Raw genomic sequence first — 21713 nt, forward strand, 5'->3', positions numbered from 1 at the left:
ACATCTGGCCCTCTGTCTGTTTGTAAATAGTTTTCTTGGCACACAGCCATGTCCATCCCTTTACAGCTGATCTATGGCAGCATTCACCCTACAACAGCAGGTTTGAGTTGTTGCCATAGTGATCTTATGTCCCATAAACACTAAAATCTTTACTATCTGGACTTTTCTAGAAAACATTTGCCAATCCCTTCATCAGACACCCGCCAAATCCAGGTCCCCATTTCTCAAAGCTTTATTCCAGGAGTCTTTAAAAATGATAAAAAAGTACCTAAAAATAAGACACCTCTTGCTTTTTGAAGAAACAACAAACGCAATTGATTTCAAAGACTTCCCTAACAGATGAAATGTCTTGTCACTAAAATGTATATCCGCAGCCAAGTATAAAAAGTAGCCCTGGGAGCCTAACCAGTGAGTAGGTTTCCCACTGCACCTGTTGAAAACCTCTGACTGGGCATTAAAATGTTATTGTGGCCACACCTGCTTCCACTGCCTAGAAAAGGGCTTTCTGTTGACAGCAGCAGGTTGGGATCACATTATTTAACTTTAAGCCTCACTTATCTTTTTTGGAGAAGGTAGTAGTACCATCTGCCCCACAGGTTTGCAGTGAGGATGTGGAAAAAGCATGTAAACTGGAAAATAAATGTAGCAGCAATGTTAAATATTACTTTTATGTTTCTGGGCCACAGTAACCATCAGTTAGAGAACAGTTTTGCTGCCATTAAGACAGCACGCTTGACTTCCTGAGGAATTAAGAAAATTAATTTCGTGTGTCCCAAAAGAAACTAACCACCCCTAGAAATTCTTACAAAAAAGAACTTGCTGTCAAAGCATTTTTTTCCTTACATTGTTCTCTTTCTCTGAAAATAATTTATGCCTCATTCTCTAAACCTCTGACCCTGTCTTCTGTTCAGAGCAAAATCTGCGCTTCATCTACGCAGGGATTTATTAGAATTCACTCCAAGACTGTATCTATTCATCTTTGCATGTTTAATTATTTTTCACTTAGAACAAAAAATATGCCTAAGCGCCTACACAGTTTCTGCTGATTAATGCAGCCATCTTTACTTCAGAAAGAGAGAAATCCCTTATGCACTTCCAACAGTGACAGAGAAAGGTTAAAATACATCATAACCTTGGGTAACTTTCAGTCAATTCCTCTCTGATTTCATGAAGCTCATCATTCCCTAATGTGACCCAGATAACAATGTCTAGTAGGTAAATTGAAAATATAAATGGAAATGAAGTAAAAGAATATTCATCTAAAGAAACACAAAAAGTATTATTCTATAACAGATTGAATGGGCCCTGGGGATTCTGTGTTGGGAGAAAAAAAGTGATAACTATCATTAAGAATCCCACTCTGTGTGACTGCGTTTTTCATGTGCATATACAATTATAGATTTCATTATTTCAAAGCCTTCCTTTGATTAACAAAAAAAGCAAAGGCTTTCAAACCCAACTGTGTCACTTTCAGTTTCTACGCACAGACTTAAAGGCTTGTGCTTGTTGAAGGGCTTGCTTTTACAGGGAAAGAGGATGGCTTCCACAAACATCTGCTCTGAAGGGCTTTGTTGGGTGTTGGCCACTAAACATTTATGCAAATTTTAAAATGAGACGTGGAATTGGGCATGTAGAGCTCAAAATAAGGTCAGTTATCATAGTGTCTGAGAACAGTGGTTAAAAATGGCATGGTCACAGGGATCTAGAAGGTAGAAATGTGTGAGGCAGATCAGATGTGGCAAAGGGAGCGTGGGGACAGTGACGGCCGCACGTGGCGGTGACTGTAGCAGGAGGGAAGAGGAAGAGGAGGGATAATTGTGGCAATAACAGCTAGTAGTCACACAGTGCTTACCACGTGCCAGAACCTGCTGCACATTCATAGAACACTTAATATTCCCAATAACCCTATAAGGTGAAAAGGGCATAACAGAAGCTTTCTGTTTTTAAAACAACATAAGACAAGAGTAGTTTCCAAGGGCCCAATTATAAAGAAATTACTAGCTTTTCCAGGTGATGCTAATCAGTCAGCGTGAGGGTGAATCAAATACAGATGGGCTCCAGCCGCAGTTCACACTGAGAGCCAGCGTACTGAGGCACAGCCGGTGGCAGCACGAGCTTGGGGTGACACAGAGAAAGCCCGCCTGCAGTGCCTGGTAGAGCAACACAACGGGGACCCCTTGTCTAACTGAAAGGGCAGCAAGCACCCTGATTTTTACCAAGTCTTTGTCGCTGTCCTTTGTAAATGTCTTCTCCTTCTCATCTTCATTCTTGGTCCAGCTGTAGGAGATCATGTAGTTCATGATGGGTGGGTGGTAGATGGCCTCCGGCTGGCTCCAGGACACCTGCAGCGCTGTCTGGTTCAGAGGCTGCACCTTCATGTGGACGGGCGGAGAGCTGCAGACTGAAGACACAACCGCCAGCTCAGGGGGCTCCCGGCGCTGCACACCATTCACTGGCTGCTCTTAGAGCCCAACCTCAACCACGTGACACAGTAGTGGGTACACACAACACCCACACTCCCTTCACCTAAATCTGCCTACTGTGAACATTTTGCCACATCTCTCCTTCCCCTACCCCTCTTTCTACACACATACAACTCTTTTCCTGCTAAACTGTCAGAAGCAAGTTGTGAACATCATGACACTTCACTCCTTAATACTCAACTCTGCATCACCTAAGAATAAGGATATTCTACCATGTGATTTCAAGAGACTGGATATTTTGTCTCCCCAAATTCACATGTTAAAACCTAATCCCAAATGGTGATGTTGTTAGGAGATGGGGTCTTTGGGAGGCGATTAGGTCATGAGGGTAGAGCCCTCATGGAGAGGATTCCTGTCTTTTTAAAGGAGACCCCAGAGAGCTCCCTGCCCCTTTGTCACATGAGGACATTCATGAACCAGGAGGTGGGTTCTCACAAAACAGTGAACCTGCCGGGACCTTCCCAGCCTCCAAGACTGTAAAAAATAAATTTCTGTTGTTTATAAGCCTATGGTAATTTGTTATAGCAACCTGGACTAAGACAAACACCCTAATACCACTATTACACCTAAGAAAACAAACATTCACTCAATAATGCTATCTGATGCACAGTCCATATTCAAATTTGCCCAATTGTCTCTGAAAGATTGTTTATAGCTATTTCCCCTTATCAGAGTTGTATTTCAGTATTATAAGACTTTAGCTCTTTTAATCTAGTATAGTCATCTGGCCTTTTTTCCTTGATGCCTTTTTTATATAAGCCAGGACATTTGACTTGTGGGTATCCCAATGAAATAAAACTGTAAATCAAATTCTACTGTAAATAGCTAAGAGCATAAAGAAATACAATTTAAAATGAGATGTTAAATAAGTTTAAAGCAGAGGCATAAAAAAAAAAAAGGCAGGTGACTTTCTCTGACCCAGCAGGACCTCATGTAACAATTATCCCGATGTGGGGCATAAGGAAAAGTCAGGCTCACCCTCCTTTTTATTGCTTGTGGTCGGCAGGTTTGAAGGGACATGGTGGGTCTACATCTATCTATGAAAGGGCTGAGAATATCAAATCAGCCTTTAGGGGCAACACTTCAGGCTTCCAAATGTGCTTTTGCAGGGTTCCTGCCTCCACTGGGCTCAAAGTCTGGGGCCAGGTTTCTCAACCTGTGTATTACTGACTTCTTGGGCCAAACTACTCTGCTCTTGGAGAGGCTGTCCTGTGTGTTGTTTAGCAGCATCCCTGGCCTCCACCCACTAGATGCCAGTAGCACACCCACCCCAATTATAGCCACCAAAAATGTCCCTAGTAATGCCAAATGCCCCTTGGGCGGACATTCCGCCCATGGCCAAAAACCACTGATCTAAATGGGTAGACGGGGATTTACCAAAGGATCGCGCACGTAGTGCTGACATTACTCATCTGGATGAGCTGGGTGGAAAGGTACAGTCTAGGAGGGTGTGATGCAGGCTATGGGCCCAGGGGAGACCTGCAGAAGACACACTGAAAGCTGAGAGCTGAGGAAACTGACTAGGTAGGTGTCAAGGGAAGAGAGAATGGCAGACCAAGGGGCTGAAAGGAAGCCAGCGGGGCTGGATCAAGGCACAGAGAAAGAGGCGGAAGGAAAAAACAGTGCCGAATGTAGCTGAGTGGGAGGTCACAGAGACCCAGCTGAAAATTCTGGTCCTTATCCTAAGAGCACTCAGAAGCCACTGGAAAGATTTGAACAGAGGAAGACACAGCAGGCCTGCACTTTACAAAGATCCCTTGAGAGGCGCAGAGCACAGACCCCGGAGGGTCCGGGAGTGGAGGAGGTGCTGCAGATGGCCAGCTGCCTGTAGACCAGAGGGGGGGGGGGGGGGGGGGAGACTAGCAGGTCCTAGACATGCAGTTAAGAGTGAGTGGAGGAGCTGAGCCACACTGGAGGTGAGCCAGGGACCATGGTGCGGTGGTGGCGTCTCCCAGGAGCCCACCACAGTCAACATCCCCAGGAGCCCCAAGCCCCAGGCCACCCTGCGGAGCAGGATGCTTCCCTGCTCTAAAGAGCTGGCTGCTGAAGAAGAGAGGAGATTGGTTCTGACAGGGAGGCATCCTTTCGCTCTTCAACTGCCAAATCATGCTGCAGTCGGAGAGATCTGCTTTGTGTGAGTACGACAGGGAGGAAGGAAAAAATTAATGAGGCATTCCCACAGCCCCGAAGCACCTCGAGGCATCGACATCACGCACTGCCTGCCGCACAAATGCCACCAGAGCAGGGACATCAAACAGAGTCTGTAGGGAGGCTTCAACGGAGACACAGGGGGTGAAATGACAGTGTGGACACTAGGTGGCGCTAACATACCATTTAAAATAGTTTAAAACTTCTAGTTTCTCAAGACAGCACAGAGGCGAGGGGAGTCAGGAAAAGACCCACGCCCCCATCTTTTCAAATGCCAACAATGAACCAAGATTTATATATTGGAAGCTCCTGTCTCTCACAATGACGACCGTGTATGAAGCCCTGACTTCTACACTTTTCCTCACTTCTTACCATATTCTGATCTATTATACGCTCCTAATTCTGAGGCCTTCACCCCCCCCCCCCCCGTTCTAATTAGCAGTGAGCTGTATGGGGATGCACGTTATCTCTAACGGTTACATCATCACCACATAAATAATTCTACCACCCACATGCAGACACAACCATTCTTACATTTCCTTTGAAATTAAAACAGCTGGGTTTTCTTTGCTGATTAAGATGACTCATGTTAATGTTTTAAAAAAGAAACTCAAGTAGTACAAAAAAAGTAAAAAGAAAGTTTTTAAAAAATCACCCAAAATTCCAGCACCCAGAGATAAGTATTGTTAACTTTCTGGGCAGTCAGCATTCCGATACATACGTAAAAGCACATACATTCAATCTGCTGTAAATGGGGTATGGTGCATTGTAACACTGCAGTGAAATTTCATTGCTGCTCTTGTGTTTTACCCAGTAAGTTGTGGAAATAATTTCCTTGTCAATTGATGGAGCTTGGTATCCCTGCTTTGAATAAAGGTGCAGAATTCTACTGTCTCAATTTACCAGAAAGTACTGAGTTAGGCTCACACAGGAGGCAGGTCTGCTGTCCCTCTAACAGGACGACCCACCGGGACAGGAATTCAGTAACCCAGGGGCTTCCACAGAACCAAGCCCGTCCCAGATGACTGATCAGACCTGTGGGCCAGGAATCCACAGGCGGAGGAGGTGCATCCAGGCCTATGGGAAGAGCAGGTGGAACAGAAACTTCTCTTCTGCCACCTCCCTCCACCAGACTTGGAGGAGGCATTTGCAGAGCATCAGGAGGCTTAAGAACAGGATGGGCAAACTTTTCCTGTCAAGCATCAGATAGTAAATATTTTCCATTTTGTGGGCCAAACAGCCTCTGTCACAAATACTCAACTGTGCCTCTGAAGCACAAAGCGGCCCAGGCAGTGGTTTGCTGACCCCAGACCTAGAAGATAAACGGAGCCCAAACCTTTACCTGAAACTCATGTCCTTAGCACTGAATTCTGCCCTCAGCACAGCCTGCGGCCTGCCCCTCCACGCAGCTGAGATCCTTCCATGTGATGCTGCATGGAACGGCATTATTGACTTCACTGACTATTTGTAATAAATAACCAAACTCCCCTGCTAGAAATGTGAACTCCCTGAGGTTGGCACCTTTTCTGTCTTGTCTGTTATATTATCCCTGTTGCCAAAGCAGGACATGGCACAGAACTGGCTCAATGCAGAGAACTGGCTCCATGCAGGGATGCTTGCTGACAGAATACATTCCTTGACCTCGCTGGGGTCCACAGGTCTGGAGGACATGGCCCCTTCCTGTCTCCAAGTTCATGGCTTTCCATCTTCCTCACTTGTCTCTGGCAGCCACCCCTCACCCACTGAACAATGCAGCTTCATCAGACTTCCCCTCAGAGGTCTGTTCTCTGCCCCTCTGACTGAGCTGTGACCACTCCAGGGCGAGCACCAGGCTTTTCCCCTTTGCCTGCACGGGCCTCAGGTGTCCCCTGAAAGAAGAGAAGGTATGTTGGTCTTTAGTTAGGACCACTGATAAATTTCTCTTCTACAAAATCAGAACTACACATCCATCCCTGGACTCACATTCAGGAGCCTCCAATCTGTGGGAGTGGTCTGTCCCCAGCTTTCACCTCACACCTTCAGCAAGGAGACATTTGCTAATCAGAAAGAGCACTTGGAAAACTGGAGACAACAAGAAGTTACAGAAAATAGAGCTGCATGGAAGTCCAACAAACAAATATATAAAGAAGAAATACTCATCCAGACAGGTAGGAGGGGCAGAGAGGGTGTATAGTGTGTCAGTGGGGGAAGCAACAGTGGCTGTGGCCCACCAACAGAAAGCACAGTCACACATTTAAAAAAAAAAATGTAGGGAGGGACGCCTGGGGAGCACTCCCAGCACCAGACCAGACCCCGCAGCTCATGGTTCCAGCGCTGGGGAAAATAAAGCCTCATTGCTTCTGACTGTGAAAACCAGTGTGGGTTGGGGCAGAGGAAGAAACTGCTGGTCTCTCAGTAGAGTTCGTTTGTTTAGAGGGACCTCACAGTCCTAGAACTTCTGCAGACCCACCCACCCTGGGAACAATGGCCAGGGCAATAGCTAGAGAAGCGCCAGTCCCATACAAAGTGGGAAAAGTGCCTGGAAAAGGGCCAAGTGCTGAGCAAGCAGCATTGTTCCCTCTCAGACCCCTCCCCCACACCCAGCACCACTGATGAATCCCTAAGGCTCCGCCCCTTACAACATAACAGGTGCAGCAGCTCTACCTAAGACACAGAGGCAAACATAGGAGGCTGTCAAGTTGAGACAGGGAAGTATGGCCCAAATTAAAGAACAGATCAATACTCCAGAAATAGAACTAAGTGAAAAAGAGATAGCAAATCTAACAGATGAGATAGCCAACCTAACAGTTGCAGAGTTCAAAACACTGGTGATAAAGATGCTCACAGGCTTGACAGATATACTTAAGTACGGCAAACACTGAAGGAAAGAAGCGAAGCCTGTGCTAGGTGAGACGGAGGAAAATCCACACAAAACCAATGGTGAAGGGAAGGAAACCAGGGTTCAACTCAATGATTTGGAAAATGAGGAGCAAATAAACAGTCAACCAGTACAGAATGAAGAAACAAAAATTGAAAAATTGAAAAATTGAAGAGAGGCTTAGGAACCTCTGGGACAACTGTAAATGTGCCAACATCTGAATCACAGGGGTGCTCTGGCAAGAAATTGAAAACTTACTTGAAAAAATAAAGAAAAACTTTCCTAATTTGAAAAAGGAAATACATACAAGTCCAGGATGCACAAGACAGTCCCAAACAAGTTGCACCCAAAGAGGACCACACCAAGACACATCATAATTAAAATGCCAAAGGTGAAAGATAAAGAGAGAATCTTAGAAGCAGCAAGAGAAAAGAAGAGAGTTACCTACAAATGGGGTGCCTATAAGACTATCAGCTGATTTCTCAGAAGAAACTTTGCATTCAAGAAGGGGCTGGCCAGAAGTAGTCAAAGTAATGAAAAGCAAGGACCTACAACCAAGATTTCTCTATCCAGCAAAGCTATCACTTAGAATGGAAGGGCAGATGAAGTGCTTCCCAGACAAGGTAAAGGAGTTCATCATCACCAAGCCATAATTATAGGGACTTATTTAAGAAAAAGAGGATCAAAACTATGAACATTAAAATAACAACAAACTCACCATTATCAACAAATAAATCTAAAAAATAAAAACAAACCAAGCAAACAACCAGAACGGGAACAGAATCATAGGTACAGGGATCATTTGTAGGATTATCAGCTGGGAGACGGATGAGGGAGAAATGGGGAAATGGTGCAGAGACTAAGAAGCATAATTGGTAGGTACAAAATAGGGGGTAGTTACGAATAACATAGGAAAGGGTGAAGCTAAAAAACTTATATGCATGACCCATGGACATGAACTAAGGAGGGTGAGATTGTTGGAGGGAAGGGGGGTACTGGGCGGAGGGGAGCAAAGGGAAAAGAAATTGGGACTCCTGTAACAACATAATTAGTAAAATATACTTAGAAAAAGAAGAAAGAACCTTTGGTCTATGGAGGCGACAACACTCCAGTGTGCTCAGTGACAGGGGGGACGCGAGATGAACAGGCGCCCTGCACAAACCACGAAAATAAGAAGAGAGCATACCAGTGTACCTTGCACTTCTGAGTTCTGCCTGCTTTTTCAGTGATGGAAATCCTTCTTTCAAGTAAAACCTCTCTCTGTTTGGAAAAACTGGTATAAACAAGTGTGGGCTTTGGAGTCAAACCCATGCAGACCCCTTGTATTCCTACCTGTAAAACGAGTGGCCAGTCCCCAGTAATACCCCCCCATGGGTGTGGGGTGAGAATAGCAGATCAGTGGGCCTGAGGCTGACGGCACGAACAGAGACGGGCTGCTGGGCCCACACGGCATTTTAAAAATTGGTATATTTTACACATAAAGCTGGATTTTTACACCAGACCTGCATCCACACGTGGCCGTGGTTCCTGGGAGCAGCAGAGCAGCTTCAGGCTGGGTTGGGTGCTCTCATTTGTCTCAGTCCCCACCACGTCCCACTGACTGCCTTTACCCACTTGCCTCACCCACAGGACTGGCCCCTAGTCTGAATGAGCACCAGGCACCCCATCACAGGCACACTGCCGGAGCCCCACACCCGGCTGGTTCTCTAAACAGATCTCCCTTGCGAAGTGCTCCCAGCATCAGCCTTCCCCGCTCAGGCCTGGTTACGTTCCCACTGCTGTCTGATTGTTTTCCACCGGCCTCCTGGACGATGCTCATGCCAGCCTGAGAATTTCTGCCTTCATTCTGATCCATCTTTAATTATGGTCCAGACTTCGTTAATAATGAAGAGGTTTCTAGCATAGCACCCAACGTCCTCTGACTCTAAATCAATGTCAAGGATATAGTCTCAGTGGTTCCACAAGGACATAATAGGGTCCCCCGCCCCCACTACACTTCTCTTCACTTTGGGCATTAAACTAATGTGATCCATGTGAAGTCAGTGTAATTTCCAAGTGCCTTAAACTATTTGGAGCTGAAGGTCTCCCAGGCACCAACAGGCCAATTATCGGTCAGAAGTCAAAGAGACAGCACGGCTCAAACACAGTAATTTGGCGCCGATTCACTGTTTCACAATGCTTGTCAACAGAAATGGGACGGGGGGGGGGGGGGGGGGCAGGCCGCGGCGTAGGGGTAGGTGTGACATCATACACCACACAGGGCGGTGTCCAGGGACCAGCCCGGGCTGGGCTAGGTGAGTGGGTGTGTGACTCCCCCCAGGGACTGGACAGGTGAGAGAGTGGGACACTATCTCCTCCCACAGCAGAAGAAAAGGACTCAAGTGGAATAGAGCCATGAGCCTCGCCTCAGACAGCTTAAATGCCTGTCTTTTCTGTAACTCCCCAGCTCAGCTCAAGAACCCTTTAATATGGGGTCGTTTAGGGGGACTTTCCAAAGATATGGCCTCAGGAAAGGATTTCTCTTTTTGAAGGGCTCTATCAAAGAGGTCTAGGTAAACACAAAACATCCCAAAGCAAACCATGTAGGACTTCAAACCTGGAATCTTGGTGCTCCCTCCCCAACCCTGCCCAAAATCTCCTGGAAGGGAATGTGCAGGGCTAGGATGCCAGAACCAAGAGGGAGGAAATGAAAGTAGGATCCCGCTCCAGCATTTTGGGGACTTACAACATCCCAACAGTATCTGAGTGGAGCTGCCAGCTGCCCAGGACATGCTGTGTATTCCTCTCAGACGATCCATGTTCACAGAACTGAATCCAAGAAACAGCTTCAATTTTTCTCCCTATTAAAGATGAGTGAGGACACTGGGTCCAGAGAGACTTAGTCACTGGGCTGGGCCAAGGACACAGAGCTGGAACCCAGTCTGTCACATTCCACACCAGAGGGGGTCGTGTGCATTCCATCCACAGACACCTCCCACATCTGTTTTCCTATCTGCAGGGTGGGAGTACAGATGTCAGGATGGTTAGCCAAAGTGCTTAAAGAATGAAAAGTCCTGCACATGGCTACGCATCTCCTGCAGCCTCAGGTCCGTGGTTTCTTCAGTACGTTAACAATTCTTTGTGCAAAAAAAGCTTCCTTTCCACTCTCTCTCTCTGCCTTCCCGAGCTTCCCTATTCTCAATGACAGATGAGAATGCAGGACCTGACAATTTCCAGAAGAGCCTTCAACTCTCTCTAAAACTGGACATGGCCCAATCATTGTTCTCCCCCATCAGAAATGCAAACTACATTTGGGTCCCTCAAGCCATCACGGGGATGCCTGGAACATATGCAGTGATGCAGGCCAACAAGCCCCAAGGCCTTCACTCTGCCGTTCTGTGCTGACACAGCAACCTTAACAAGTCCCATCCGATGAGCCTGGCTCGGGGCTGAGTTAGCGCATTACACAAATCCTCACTGTAATTCAGTGGGGCTGCTGGCTCTATCATCACCTCTGTTTTAGAGACTGAGACCCAAGACTTACTCACTCTGGAGTCAGACTACTTCAGTTCTGGATGTATCAGCTGCGTGGTCTTGGATAAATGCATGATATGCCCAAGTACTTGCTGACTGCTGTATAGGAAGTGTGCTGTAAAATGTAGCTATTGTTAAATATTTATTGAACACTTCTATATGCTAGGACCCTGCTCAGGAACTATCCATAAAGGTGAATACAAATTCACAGTTCTTGACCTCATGGAGATTATGGCCCATAGGGAGAAATGCACCAACCACTTAATCCCCACCAATCAGGTCTCTATGTATAAGCTTATTTGTTTGTTTTTAGAGTCCACATATAAGAGGAATCTTATGGTATTTGTCTCTTTCTGTCTGACTTATTTCACTTAGCATAATAACCTCTGGGTCCATCCATGTTTTCATAAAGGGCAAGATTTCATTCTTTTTAAATGGCTGTACAATATTCCACTGTATATATACCACAATTTCTTTATTCAGTCATTCATCCATGAACACTTAGGTAGTTTCAATATCTTGGCTATTGTAAATAATGCTGCAGTGAACACAGGAATGCAGATATGTTTCAGAGTTAGTGTTTCCATTTCCTTCAGATAGCCAGAAGTGAAACTGCTGGGCCATATGGTAGTTATACTTCTAATTTTTTAAGAAACCTCCATAATGTTTTCCACACTGGCTGCACAATTTACATGGTCACCAACATCCTTGTTATTTCTTGTCTTTCTGAGAATAGGCATTTTAACAGGCCTGAGGTGACAGCTCATTGTGGCTTTGATTTGCAATTTTCTGATGATTGATAATGTTGAGTATCTTTTTTCACATACCCACTGGCCATCTAGCATGTCTTCTCTTATTTACTATTTGGTCTTTGTCCCCAGTCCCTGACACAGGGCTCCTAAATCCCTTGTAAATTCCTAAGTGATAAGAGCACTAAGGAGCATCTCTTGTTCCATGGAGGTGACTCTGTGTGGGCTCCTGAATGGCTTCTGGATTGTGACTGATCACTGGAAAGGCCAAGCCACCATTAGAAGCCTGGAATTTTCAGCTCTACCTATCCCCGCTTTCCTAGAGAGGGGAGAGGGTCCCAAAATGTAGTTAATAATTGATCATGCCTATGTGATAAAGCCTCCATAATCCAAATCTGACTGTTCACCTGAACCTTTATCACATCTTTTAATAAACTGGTAACTGTGTCTCCCTGAGTTCTCTGAGCCACTCTAATGATGCTATTTCCAGGTAGATAGTGTCAGAACTGAGTTAAACTTTAGCACATCCAGCTGGTGTCGCAGATAACTGCTTGGTAGGGAAAACTCCCACACATTTGGTGACCACAAGTGTCAAAAATGATGGGTTCTGTGTGAAAGTAAGGGAGAGAGACATGGGAGATGGACAGTTGGCTTTTTGCCTACTCAGGGAGAACTGTTTTATTACCACACCCATGGAGTTTTCTCTATACCACCTAGTGGCATCCTCCCCGCCTCCATTCCATGAACAAGCCCTGGTGTGCAATTTCATTTCTCAGCCAATGATTAAGTATTAGCTGCTCTGGGTAGCAACCACCACAGAAGACAGCAAGTTTGAAAACTTCCACATCCTGTCAGTTATATCCGCTGTGCATGGAACACAGCCATACACTCAGAATATGTACAATAGCAGCAGCCTGTGTCTGGGAAGGCAGAGGCGGACATTCAGTTCTCCAGTCCTTTAAACATGTGGTTTTGACTTGCCCACATTATACTATTTCTGACCTCTCCTACCTCCTTAAAAGTCTTTTTCCTATGAGATACTCCTCTTCCTCTGAGAGCTAAAGGCCATGGGAGGTGTCTACATCCTGTGCAGGAAAAAGCATTGTTCAGCTTGGTACTAAGGGAGGCGGCAAAGTTCAGAGTGACGTGTTTTCCCAGCCCTACTTGACAATAGTTGGTTCTCAAACACTGGTTGGAAGGCTGGATTCCATGTACCCTAGGGCCCTCCCCTTCCCTTTAACTTTAAGATGCTATGATTTCTTACCCAAAGGGCAAAGTGGACATCTCCCTCTTTCACTGGAACACAGCATCCTTTCCATGTGGTCCTCCTGACTTCTACCTTCTCTAGTCTGGGCTCCAATTGACAGCCTGTGCCTTTACACTGGAGCTGGGTTTTCTCTGGCTAAGTCTCCTATTTCCCACTACTGAGGTGATGTTACGGCCTCGCTTATTATGAAGAAACACCTGGGTCACTTACTTAGTGGCCCACTGCTGCCCTCAGGAACTCAAGATTGTTATCTAAACACCACCCAAAATCTAAGACCCCATGAGCTATCTTTATCAGTAATCCCAATAGCCATGTCCAGTGATCACCTAGTGATTCACACTGATAGGGTCAACCTGGCTCTATTAAACCATAGACTCTAAATGATTATAATACAAAGAGGTCAGAGTTCCCTCATCTGTTTCGTTTCAATTTGGTCCTTAAAAATGGTTTTTCTCTTAAAATTAGGTATCCATGGGGCTTGGTACCTGGTATATTTAAAAGGAGTATCCTGGCTTTCGCCTGACATTTAAGTAATTAGCTTTGGTACCTGTCTCTCTTATTAGTTCTGCTTCAGGCAGGCCTTAGGATGGGCCCCACTGTTTGGATTCCAACCTTGGTTTGACCCCTAGATGTGGCATCTGCACCAACTGGTCATTTGGTAAGGATGACCCTCTGTGGTAAGGTTCCATGGTCTCCCATACCTGGGAAATGGCCTCAGTGGCTCCTCTCAGGCTTGGTCAGGAGGACCCAGAGGAAAAGAGGGGGGTCTGTCACTAGCATGGAGAGACCAGGCTATGAACAGGTAGCACCTCTAGTGGGGAGTCACCTATGCAGCCCTTGGGAGGAATGACGCCACTCAACCATTGGCAGATGGGTATGTATGTTCTGAGGAGCTTGCATTTCTGGCTGGCTGGTGAAAGCCAACATTTTTCAATGGTTAGTACACTGTTCTCTGAGAAGGCTCCACTCTTCTGGGAAGGTTTCGCAGGTACCAGCTCAGAAGCACAGGAACTGCAGGGTTCCACGCAATTGATGTATATAATACCTGTTAGCATTTAGTGTCAGACATATAGATAGCACGTTCAGAACATAGGCACAGATTTGAAACAAAACAGCTAAGACACTCATTTTGGTCCAAGCCAGTGCTTTTGAATCACAAATCCAGTCCAGAGAGGGGCCAGGAGTGAAGTAGCAACCATGATGACCACTAGCTGTGCTGGGAAGAAGAAAAGATGACTCAAGAGGGCCCGACAAGGGCTCGCACTTCAGGATCTTTACAGATGGCTGTGGAATCTCAGGCCTCAGGGGCTGAGGTGAGACTGCTTTCTATGACAGCAGAAAGCCAACCGTTCTGTCCAACTTCCTTGTACCTTAACTAACACGTGTTTGTGGAATAATGAGTGGGACGCGTGGGAAAGATAAACAGTCTGTCTCCCTGCTGTGCTCCTCAGTGATTCCAAGGTGACGCTTGCACACATCTCGGGGCCTCCTGCTCCACGGGTTGTGAGTGCTAGTTAGGGTGAGAGAGGGGAAGTGAGTCCCTCTGGAAAAAAGAGTGCTGTTTGCCTTTGTTATTTCCACACAGTTGTTCCCGAATACCACAGTGCCCACACAAATAAACACAATGCCAAGGAAGAGTTTTCTAGAGAATGAAGTAAAGCTGAAGCCGTAGGAGGGTGGCTAAGCTGGCCTTGAAGATCAAACTGCCTAACCTGCCTGGAGACAGAGAGGATTAAGTAATTAGGTAATATTTATAGCATGAAGATGATAGACAACCCTTGGTATCTGTTTAAAAATATCAGTTCATCAGCTCCCCAGCCGTCAAGCATGCCTGCCTGGGAGCATCCTGCCACCAGCACCTGCAACTTTAAAGGCCTCCTTTCTCTACTGTGAGGTGGGGTGCAGTGGTTGTTCCTTGGGATGGAGAGGATAGCGTTCTCCCCACCCCCCCACCCCCGCTTTTTTTTTTGGAGATAAATGTTTTCATCATAGTGGCTTATGGTCAAAGTGAAAGATGTCTTCCCAAATCCCGGGAGTCTCTCCAATTCCTGGCTATGCTTCCGCAACAGCACGCAGCTAGGACTAGATCATAAAGGCTCCAGTGTGCCAACTCCTGTGAAAAGAATCTTTTTACTCCTGGCCATGCTGCATGTGTCAATTAGCTTAGTCTGTATGTGCGTCCGTCCGTCCATCAATCTAGGCCAATGTTTACTGAGGAGATAACAGTGAACATTGCACTCTCCCACAATAATGAAAAAAGAATACAGCCTCACCCCTCATGGAGTTTATGTGGTAATAGGACAGCTGATATGAGAAAAAAACCCATACAAATGAATGTACTGTTCCAATAGTAGTAAGTGCTATAAGAGAAAAGTGCTGGTGCTTTGACACAAGTGTTTGGGCCAAGCTGGTCAGGAAACGTCCCTGGGGACAGGACCCTAGAGCTAAGCTGTGAAGGCTGAGGAGGGGTTCCTTAGGCACAGAGGTGAGGCAAGGGCCTTCTAGCAGAGGAAACAGCTGGCTAGGACTGGAGGGTGGCAGTGGACTGAAGGGTAGGATGCCAAGGGAAGAAAAGTGCAAGATGGGGCTGCAGAGGGAGATGCGACATGTGAACCAAGTTAAGAATTATGGATTTAATTTAAAAGTTTTTAACGATTTCAAATACCCCAGCTTTGCACTTCTACGAAGAAGAGAGCATAGTCCCCTATTCTGAAAGGCATTCTCCAGTGATCATGTCACATGTAACAGGTTGTTCAGAACATATAAAAAAGCCACTGCTGATTGACAAACAAGAAAGTACAATTATTTGCAGAGTACTTACCATGTCCCAGGCTCTGTCATGCATGTTCTCTACATTCATTCATTTAAAGGGCCATAAGTCAAGGAGGGAGGTGTAATTATTATCTCCACTTTACAGACAAGGAAACCAAGACTCAGATATTAACTACATCAAGAAAATGTAGATGTAAATGGCTGACCTGGAATTTGAGTGCAGGTTTGCTTAACTCCAAAATCTATATTCTTATCCAGTGTCTTATATTTCCTTTTCATTGATTCATTGACTCACTGATCCATTGATTGATTGATTCATTCATTCATTCAATGAACAATTACTTTACACTTACTATGTCTTAGGCACTGTGTTAGACTCTGTTGTATCAAGGACGCATAAGCTCCTCAGCCTAGAAGACCCCACAGTCCTGATCAAGGCGGTGCACTGGCCCTCCCAGGGACTGAACCCATGATCAAGGCATTCAGCGGCCTGTGCCCTAAACACCCAAGATGATCTGCCTAAAGGAAGCCAAGCAAACAAAGATTGACTCCTTTTGAAAAGGAAGAACACCCTATCCCCCCAAGTACATTTAGTTGTAAAGCTCCATCATTCAGGAAGGAGTAATAAACCTTGTTGCTCAAGGCACCTGCAGACATCTAAAACAAAGAGGCCACCGTTTTGGATTCACTGGGACCTGGCAGTGTTTTGGAAAACTGAAAGAATGCTGCATTTGGATTTAAGAGGATCTTGGTTCACATCTTAGCCCTGTTAGTTCCTGGCTGGAAGGCTCTGGATAATCACTTGTTCTGAGTCTCAGACCACTCATCTGCTCAAGGGAAACAATAACACTCCATTTCTCTCTTTGCTCACCACCACCACCCTCCATCCAAACTGTTAGAAATCTCAGAGACTCTAGTCCACAATCCAACCCTAAGGATCATTTCTATCCATATCCAACCATTGGCATCCTGCCTGGAAGATTTCTATCAGCCTCCTCTGGTCTTGCAGATTCTACCCCTGCTTCTCTGCAAACATTCCTTACATCACTGAGTGATAAGTTTAAAAATCTATTCAGATCATCCTATAGCTTTGCTTAGGACTCTCCCAAGGCTTCCCACTGCTGTAAGAATATGATCCTGAACTTTAACAAGAAAAGCTTTTCCACACTTCACCCTTGCTTGCTCATCTCTCCATGCTGGTTCCCATGTTCCAGGGCCTTTGCAAATGACCTTTCTCTCTATGAACTTTGCAGGGCTGGCTCCTGTCCTATCCAGGGCAGATCCCTTCCCCGCTGCCTCCCCACCTTCTAGCCCTCTTAGCACACTCCTGATGTGGTCTCAGAACAACACAGAAGCTCTATCACTGTTTGACTTGTTTATTTCTTTCTCACAACTAAAATGTGCACTCAGGACGAGGAACTCTTCTCCCTTATTCCAACCCTTTATTTCTAGTGCCATATTAGATCCTCAACAAATATTTTATAAATGAAAAGTGAGTCCTTACAGAAGTTGTTCTGGGGAATAAATAAAACATGCATGAACAAAACAGGCTAACAGCATCTGGTACATAAACACCCTTAACACAGCCTTTTAACTACAGGTGCTTCATGCACAGCTCCTAGAGTTAAGAAATTCTTCAGCGGTGGATGGAGCTGTCTGACAGATGAAAAGAAATTCACTGGCTACAAAAAAGTAGTTAATACCATGTGAAGTGCCTACATAATATCAACTTTATGCCAATCAGTAAAAGGCAACTTACCCCAACTCTTTATATATTTGCATAAAATTATAGTAATCATGAGATGTCTGTCATGACCTTCAAAACTATGAGGACCCCAGCCTTAAAACCAGCCCTACTTTTTGCCTTCTTTCTTAGTCACTCCCAAGGTTAAAAAGCGATAGCTTTATTTATTATTTTTAATTCTCATCTAAGGGTACTTTTTATTATTGACTCAGAGAGAAAGAGAGAAAGAGAGGAAGGGAAGGAGGGAGGGAGGGAGGGAGAGAGGGAGAGAGGGGGAAAGGGGGTGGGGAGAAAGAAAGAAACATCAATCAGTTGCCTCCCATGTGCCCTGACTGGGGATTGAACACACATCTTTTGGTGTAAAGGACGACGTTCCAACCACCAGAGCACTTGGCCAGGGCTAAATGATAGCTATTTTTAAAGGAAGGAGGTATAAAACACCCCATTGGGGCTGCATTAAAAGTGTGTTTTCCCTAGCACTATGCTGAAAGTTTTTGGAAGTAACAAGATAACTTTTTGGAAGAATTTCTAGGAAGGCAGCTGCCTACAAAGGTCTTAAGTGCTCATATCAAAGTGTGTTTCAATCAACTGAAATAATTCAAGCTCATTAATCCAGTGAGTAGAAATGATTAAGCTGAATATAGAACAACATTAATATTTTCTCCCCAAATAGCGTAAGACTGTATTTTCAATGTCAAACTCTTTTAAAAAGCAATCGTGGACTGACTTCTTTGTTTGCTAATTTGGGTGGAAAGTGTAATGCTCTTTTTCTCAGTGTATGCTGATTTAAAATTGGCTAGTTACTTAGGTATTCTCATATAATGGTTTATGTCCTTAAAAACTGCTTTTAAACAAGACATGAATTTAAAATGTGACATGAAAGGGATCCCTCCATCAGCAGAGCCAAGACCATTTTCCAGAAAATATGTTATTGGCTTAGGAGACTGGAGGGCACACAGGCAGCCCGGTGTCCTCGCCTTCTCCTCTGCTTTCATTGCATTATACAGTGTCACTTTAATTAAGTCATCAAATCATCAGATCAAGTGGTTTTGATTCCACTGTGATTTGAACAGGTTTTGTTAAATTAATAAACCATATGTTTCATGTTTTTACAAGGAAAGTTATTTTTCTGTTCACTGTTCCAAACGTCTTTGCAATAGACAGTATTCAGCACTTAATCACTAAATGCTCTTCCATGTGCCCGGAATGTGTTGCAAAATAACTGAAATGACAGCCCATTAAATCCTCAAGTCTGTCCACACTATTTACTGATACAGGGCAGACTGGCCAACTAAATGTCCCTTGAACAATCCACCAAGCCTAAATACTGTTTCCATTTACTGGAACTAAAGCTTTATACTTTTTTATGGGTGACATCCATTACAAGTCCTTCTTCAGCAGCAATACAATATTCAGATGACTTTCCCCCCTTTTCTTTGGTGTTTCTCATGGCCATGAATCTCATTCTTGGCACAGAAAGGCTTGATTCTGTTTTCTCTATTCCATCCAGTACGTCCAATCATCCTGACAGAGGGCAGGATGAGGGCCCATTAACTCAGGCATCTCCCACAGGGCTGCTCAATGAATAGGAGTTAATGACTGCTGCCAGGGAATGAAAAGGTGGGGTGCTATAATCAGTCCATTGAGGCTCTGCTTACACCTCTGGTGGGATAGATGACCAGGTGATGAGGTGCATGGCCAAGTGGTGGGTTACCAAGTTAACACCTTGAATTGGCCCTAGGGTCTTATAGTGGAATGAAACAGTAAAACCAACCAATAGACACTTTAACAGACGTGGCCACTATCATCTTGAAGACAGAAAATAGTTACTTTGAGCAAACCTGTGATTAGGTTTCACCTGAGTTTGGGCCATCCATTAAGAGCAGGAGTCATTAAACTATGGTTCCTAGGCCACATCCAGCCTGTCACCTACTTTTGTAAACGAAGTTTTTTCATTTCTACATCCAGTCAATTATATACTGTCTATGGCTGTCTTCAGGTTATAGTGGCAGAGATAAGTAGTTTCAGCAGAGACCAAAGGACCCACTACTTGGTACTTAAACAAGTTTACTCACCGCTGTCCTATGTAATGAATTTTCCTTTTTTCTGTGACAATAGCCCAATAAATGCATAGTTCCATGCTCAATATCCTACCTCTCCTACGCACGGAAAACTTCCTTAATGATCAAATAGAGAATGCCAATCATACAGGATTCCTTTTGAATTACCCAGAAATTATAGAATATCATCCTCCTCTTTCTGAAATGCTTTACTGTACCTTATTACCTAGATCTCTAAAGTCAGTAATCTAAGTCCTCCAGGCTGCTGCTGATTGCCAGCATCTGCAGTTGGCTTTTGACCTGCAGTGCCCTGGAATTACTTGAGTTTTCTTGGGGAAGGAGGGACATTTGGTCATGTGGACAATGGTTCCATGGCATATGCATTTAAAAGCAAATAGGGACATCACTGATCATTTGGGAAGTAAAAATTAAAACCCAAACAGATACTACTTCACATCCACTAGGATGGCTGAAATAAAAGAAGTATAACGAGTATTGGTGAGGATGTGGAGAAATCAGAACCCTCCTACACTGCTGATGGGACTATAAACCGGCACAGCCACTTTGGAAAAAAGTTTGATAGTTCTTCAAAATGATAAAAACACAGTTAGCGTATGACTCAGCTCCTGGGTCTATATCCAAGAGAACTGAAGATTATGTCATGCAAAAACTTAAATATAAATGTTCATAGCAGTACTAGTCACATAGCCAAAAAGTGGGAAAAACTCAAATGTCTAACAATTGATAAATGGATAAACAAAATGTGGCATATCCATACAATGACACAGTATTTAGTCATAAAATGAAATTCAATTCTGATACATGCTTGAATATGGGTGAACCTTGAAAATATGATGCTAATATGAAATATAAAATAAGCCACAGACAATAAGCCATATAGTGCATGATTCCATTTATATGAACTATCCAGAATAGGCAAAACCAGAGAGATGGAGAGTACATTAGTGGTTGCCTGTGGCTGGAGAGTTGGGGGGAAGCAGGAAAAAGGAAAAAGAATAGGAGCAACAGCTAACGAGTATGCTGTTTCTTTCTGGGGGTGATAAAAATGAGCTAGTCGTGGTGACTGCACAACTCTGTGAATACAGTAAACACCACCGACGTACATTTTAAAAGAATGAACGTTAAGGTATGTGACTTAAATCTCAATAAAGATGTTATTAAAAACATAAAACAAACAGACTATTTAGCAATAAAAAGAAACACGCTATAATACATGTATATGACAACACCATGGATGAATCTTAAAATCCTAACACCAACTGCTAAAGTAGCTCAGAGGTTACCTGAAGTAGAGGACAGGAGAGAAAGAATGGCTGCAAATGGGCATGAAGGATCTTTCTGGGGTGATACAAATGGCTGTAAAACTATAAATTTACTAAAAATTATTGAATTGTACATTTATAATAGCTGAATTTTATGGTATGTGAATTATGCCTTAAAAAATAAAAAAAAGCTGTAAAAACAGAAACTTTCATATACTGCTGGTATTGGGTAGGCCAAAAAATTTGTTTGGTTTTTCCCATAAGATGGCTCAAGTAGTGCTTAGTTGTCTTTAATTTCCTTCAAAACTATTTTGTTAGATTATATTGTGACAGCTGTCATATCAGCATGCATTAAAAAAAAAAAACTATTCAAAATTGGTAAATTTTTGTGTAGTCAATTTAATATTGAAGATGGAAGAAAACAATATTTTTGGCATATTATGCTTTATATCTCAAGAAGGGTAAAAATGCAACTGAAACACAAAAATGATTTGTGCAGTGGATGGAGAAGGTACAGTGACTGACTGAATGTGTCAAAGTGAGTTTGCTGGTGGAGATGCTTGCTGGATGCTGCTGCTCCATGGTCAGGTAGACCAGTTGACGGTGATAGTGATCAAATCAAAACATTAACTGAGAACAGTCAACATTATACCATGTGGAAGATAGCTGACATACTCAAAATATCCAAATCAATACAGTTATTCATGAAAATGAAGAATATGCCTTTTATTTTATGGAAAAAACCACACGGACATTTTGGCCAATCCAGTATACAATCACTTTGGGAAACTGTTTAGCAGTATGTAACCCAATCTGTACATGTATGTGTATGCTGGG

The 21713-nt window shown here is 44.2% G+C and overlaps 1 protein-coding gene across 2 annotated transcripts in view; it reads right to left on the reverse strand.

Moving 5' to 3' along the window:
• PTPRG (protein tyrosine phosphatase receptor type G) overlaps positions 1 to 21713 on the reverse strand; it is a 721348-nt gene that overhangs the window by 97359 nt on the left and 602276 nt on the right. For both annotated transcript variants that reach the window (XM_090283906.1, XM_090283905.1), the window contains exon 9: positions 2217 to 2401. In XM_090283906.1, coding sequence (XP_090140032.1) covers positions 2217 to 2401 — 185 coding nt within the window. The remainder of the gene's footprint in view (positions 1 to 2216; positions 2402 to 21713) is intronic.

This window comes from Furipterus horrens, unplaced genomic scaffold, assembly GCF_987537825.1.
Source record: "Furipterus horrens unplaced genomic scaffold, mFurHor1.1.pri manual_scaffold_7, whole genome shotgun sequence".
In the NCBI taxonomy this organism is placed as follows: domain Eukaryota; kingdom Metazoa; phylum Chordata; class Mammalia; order Chiroptera; family Furipteridae; genus Furipterus; species Furipterus horrens.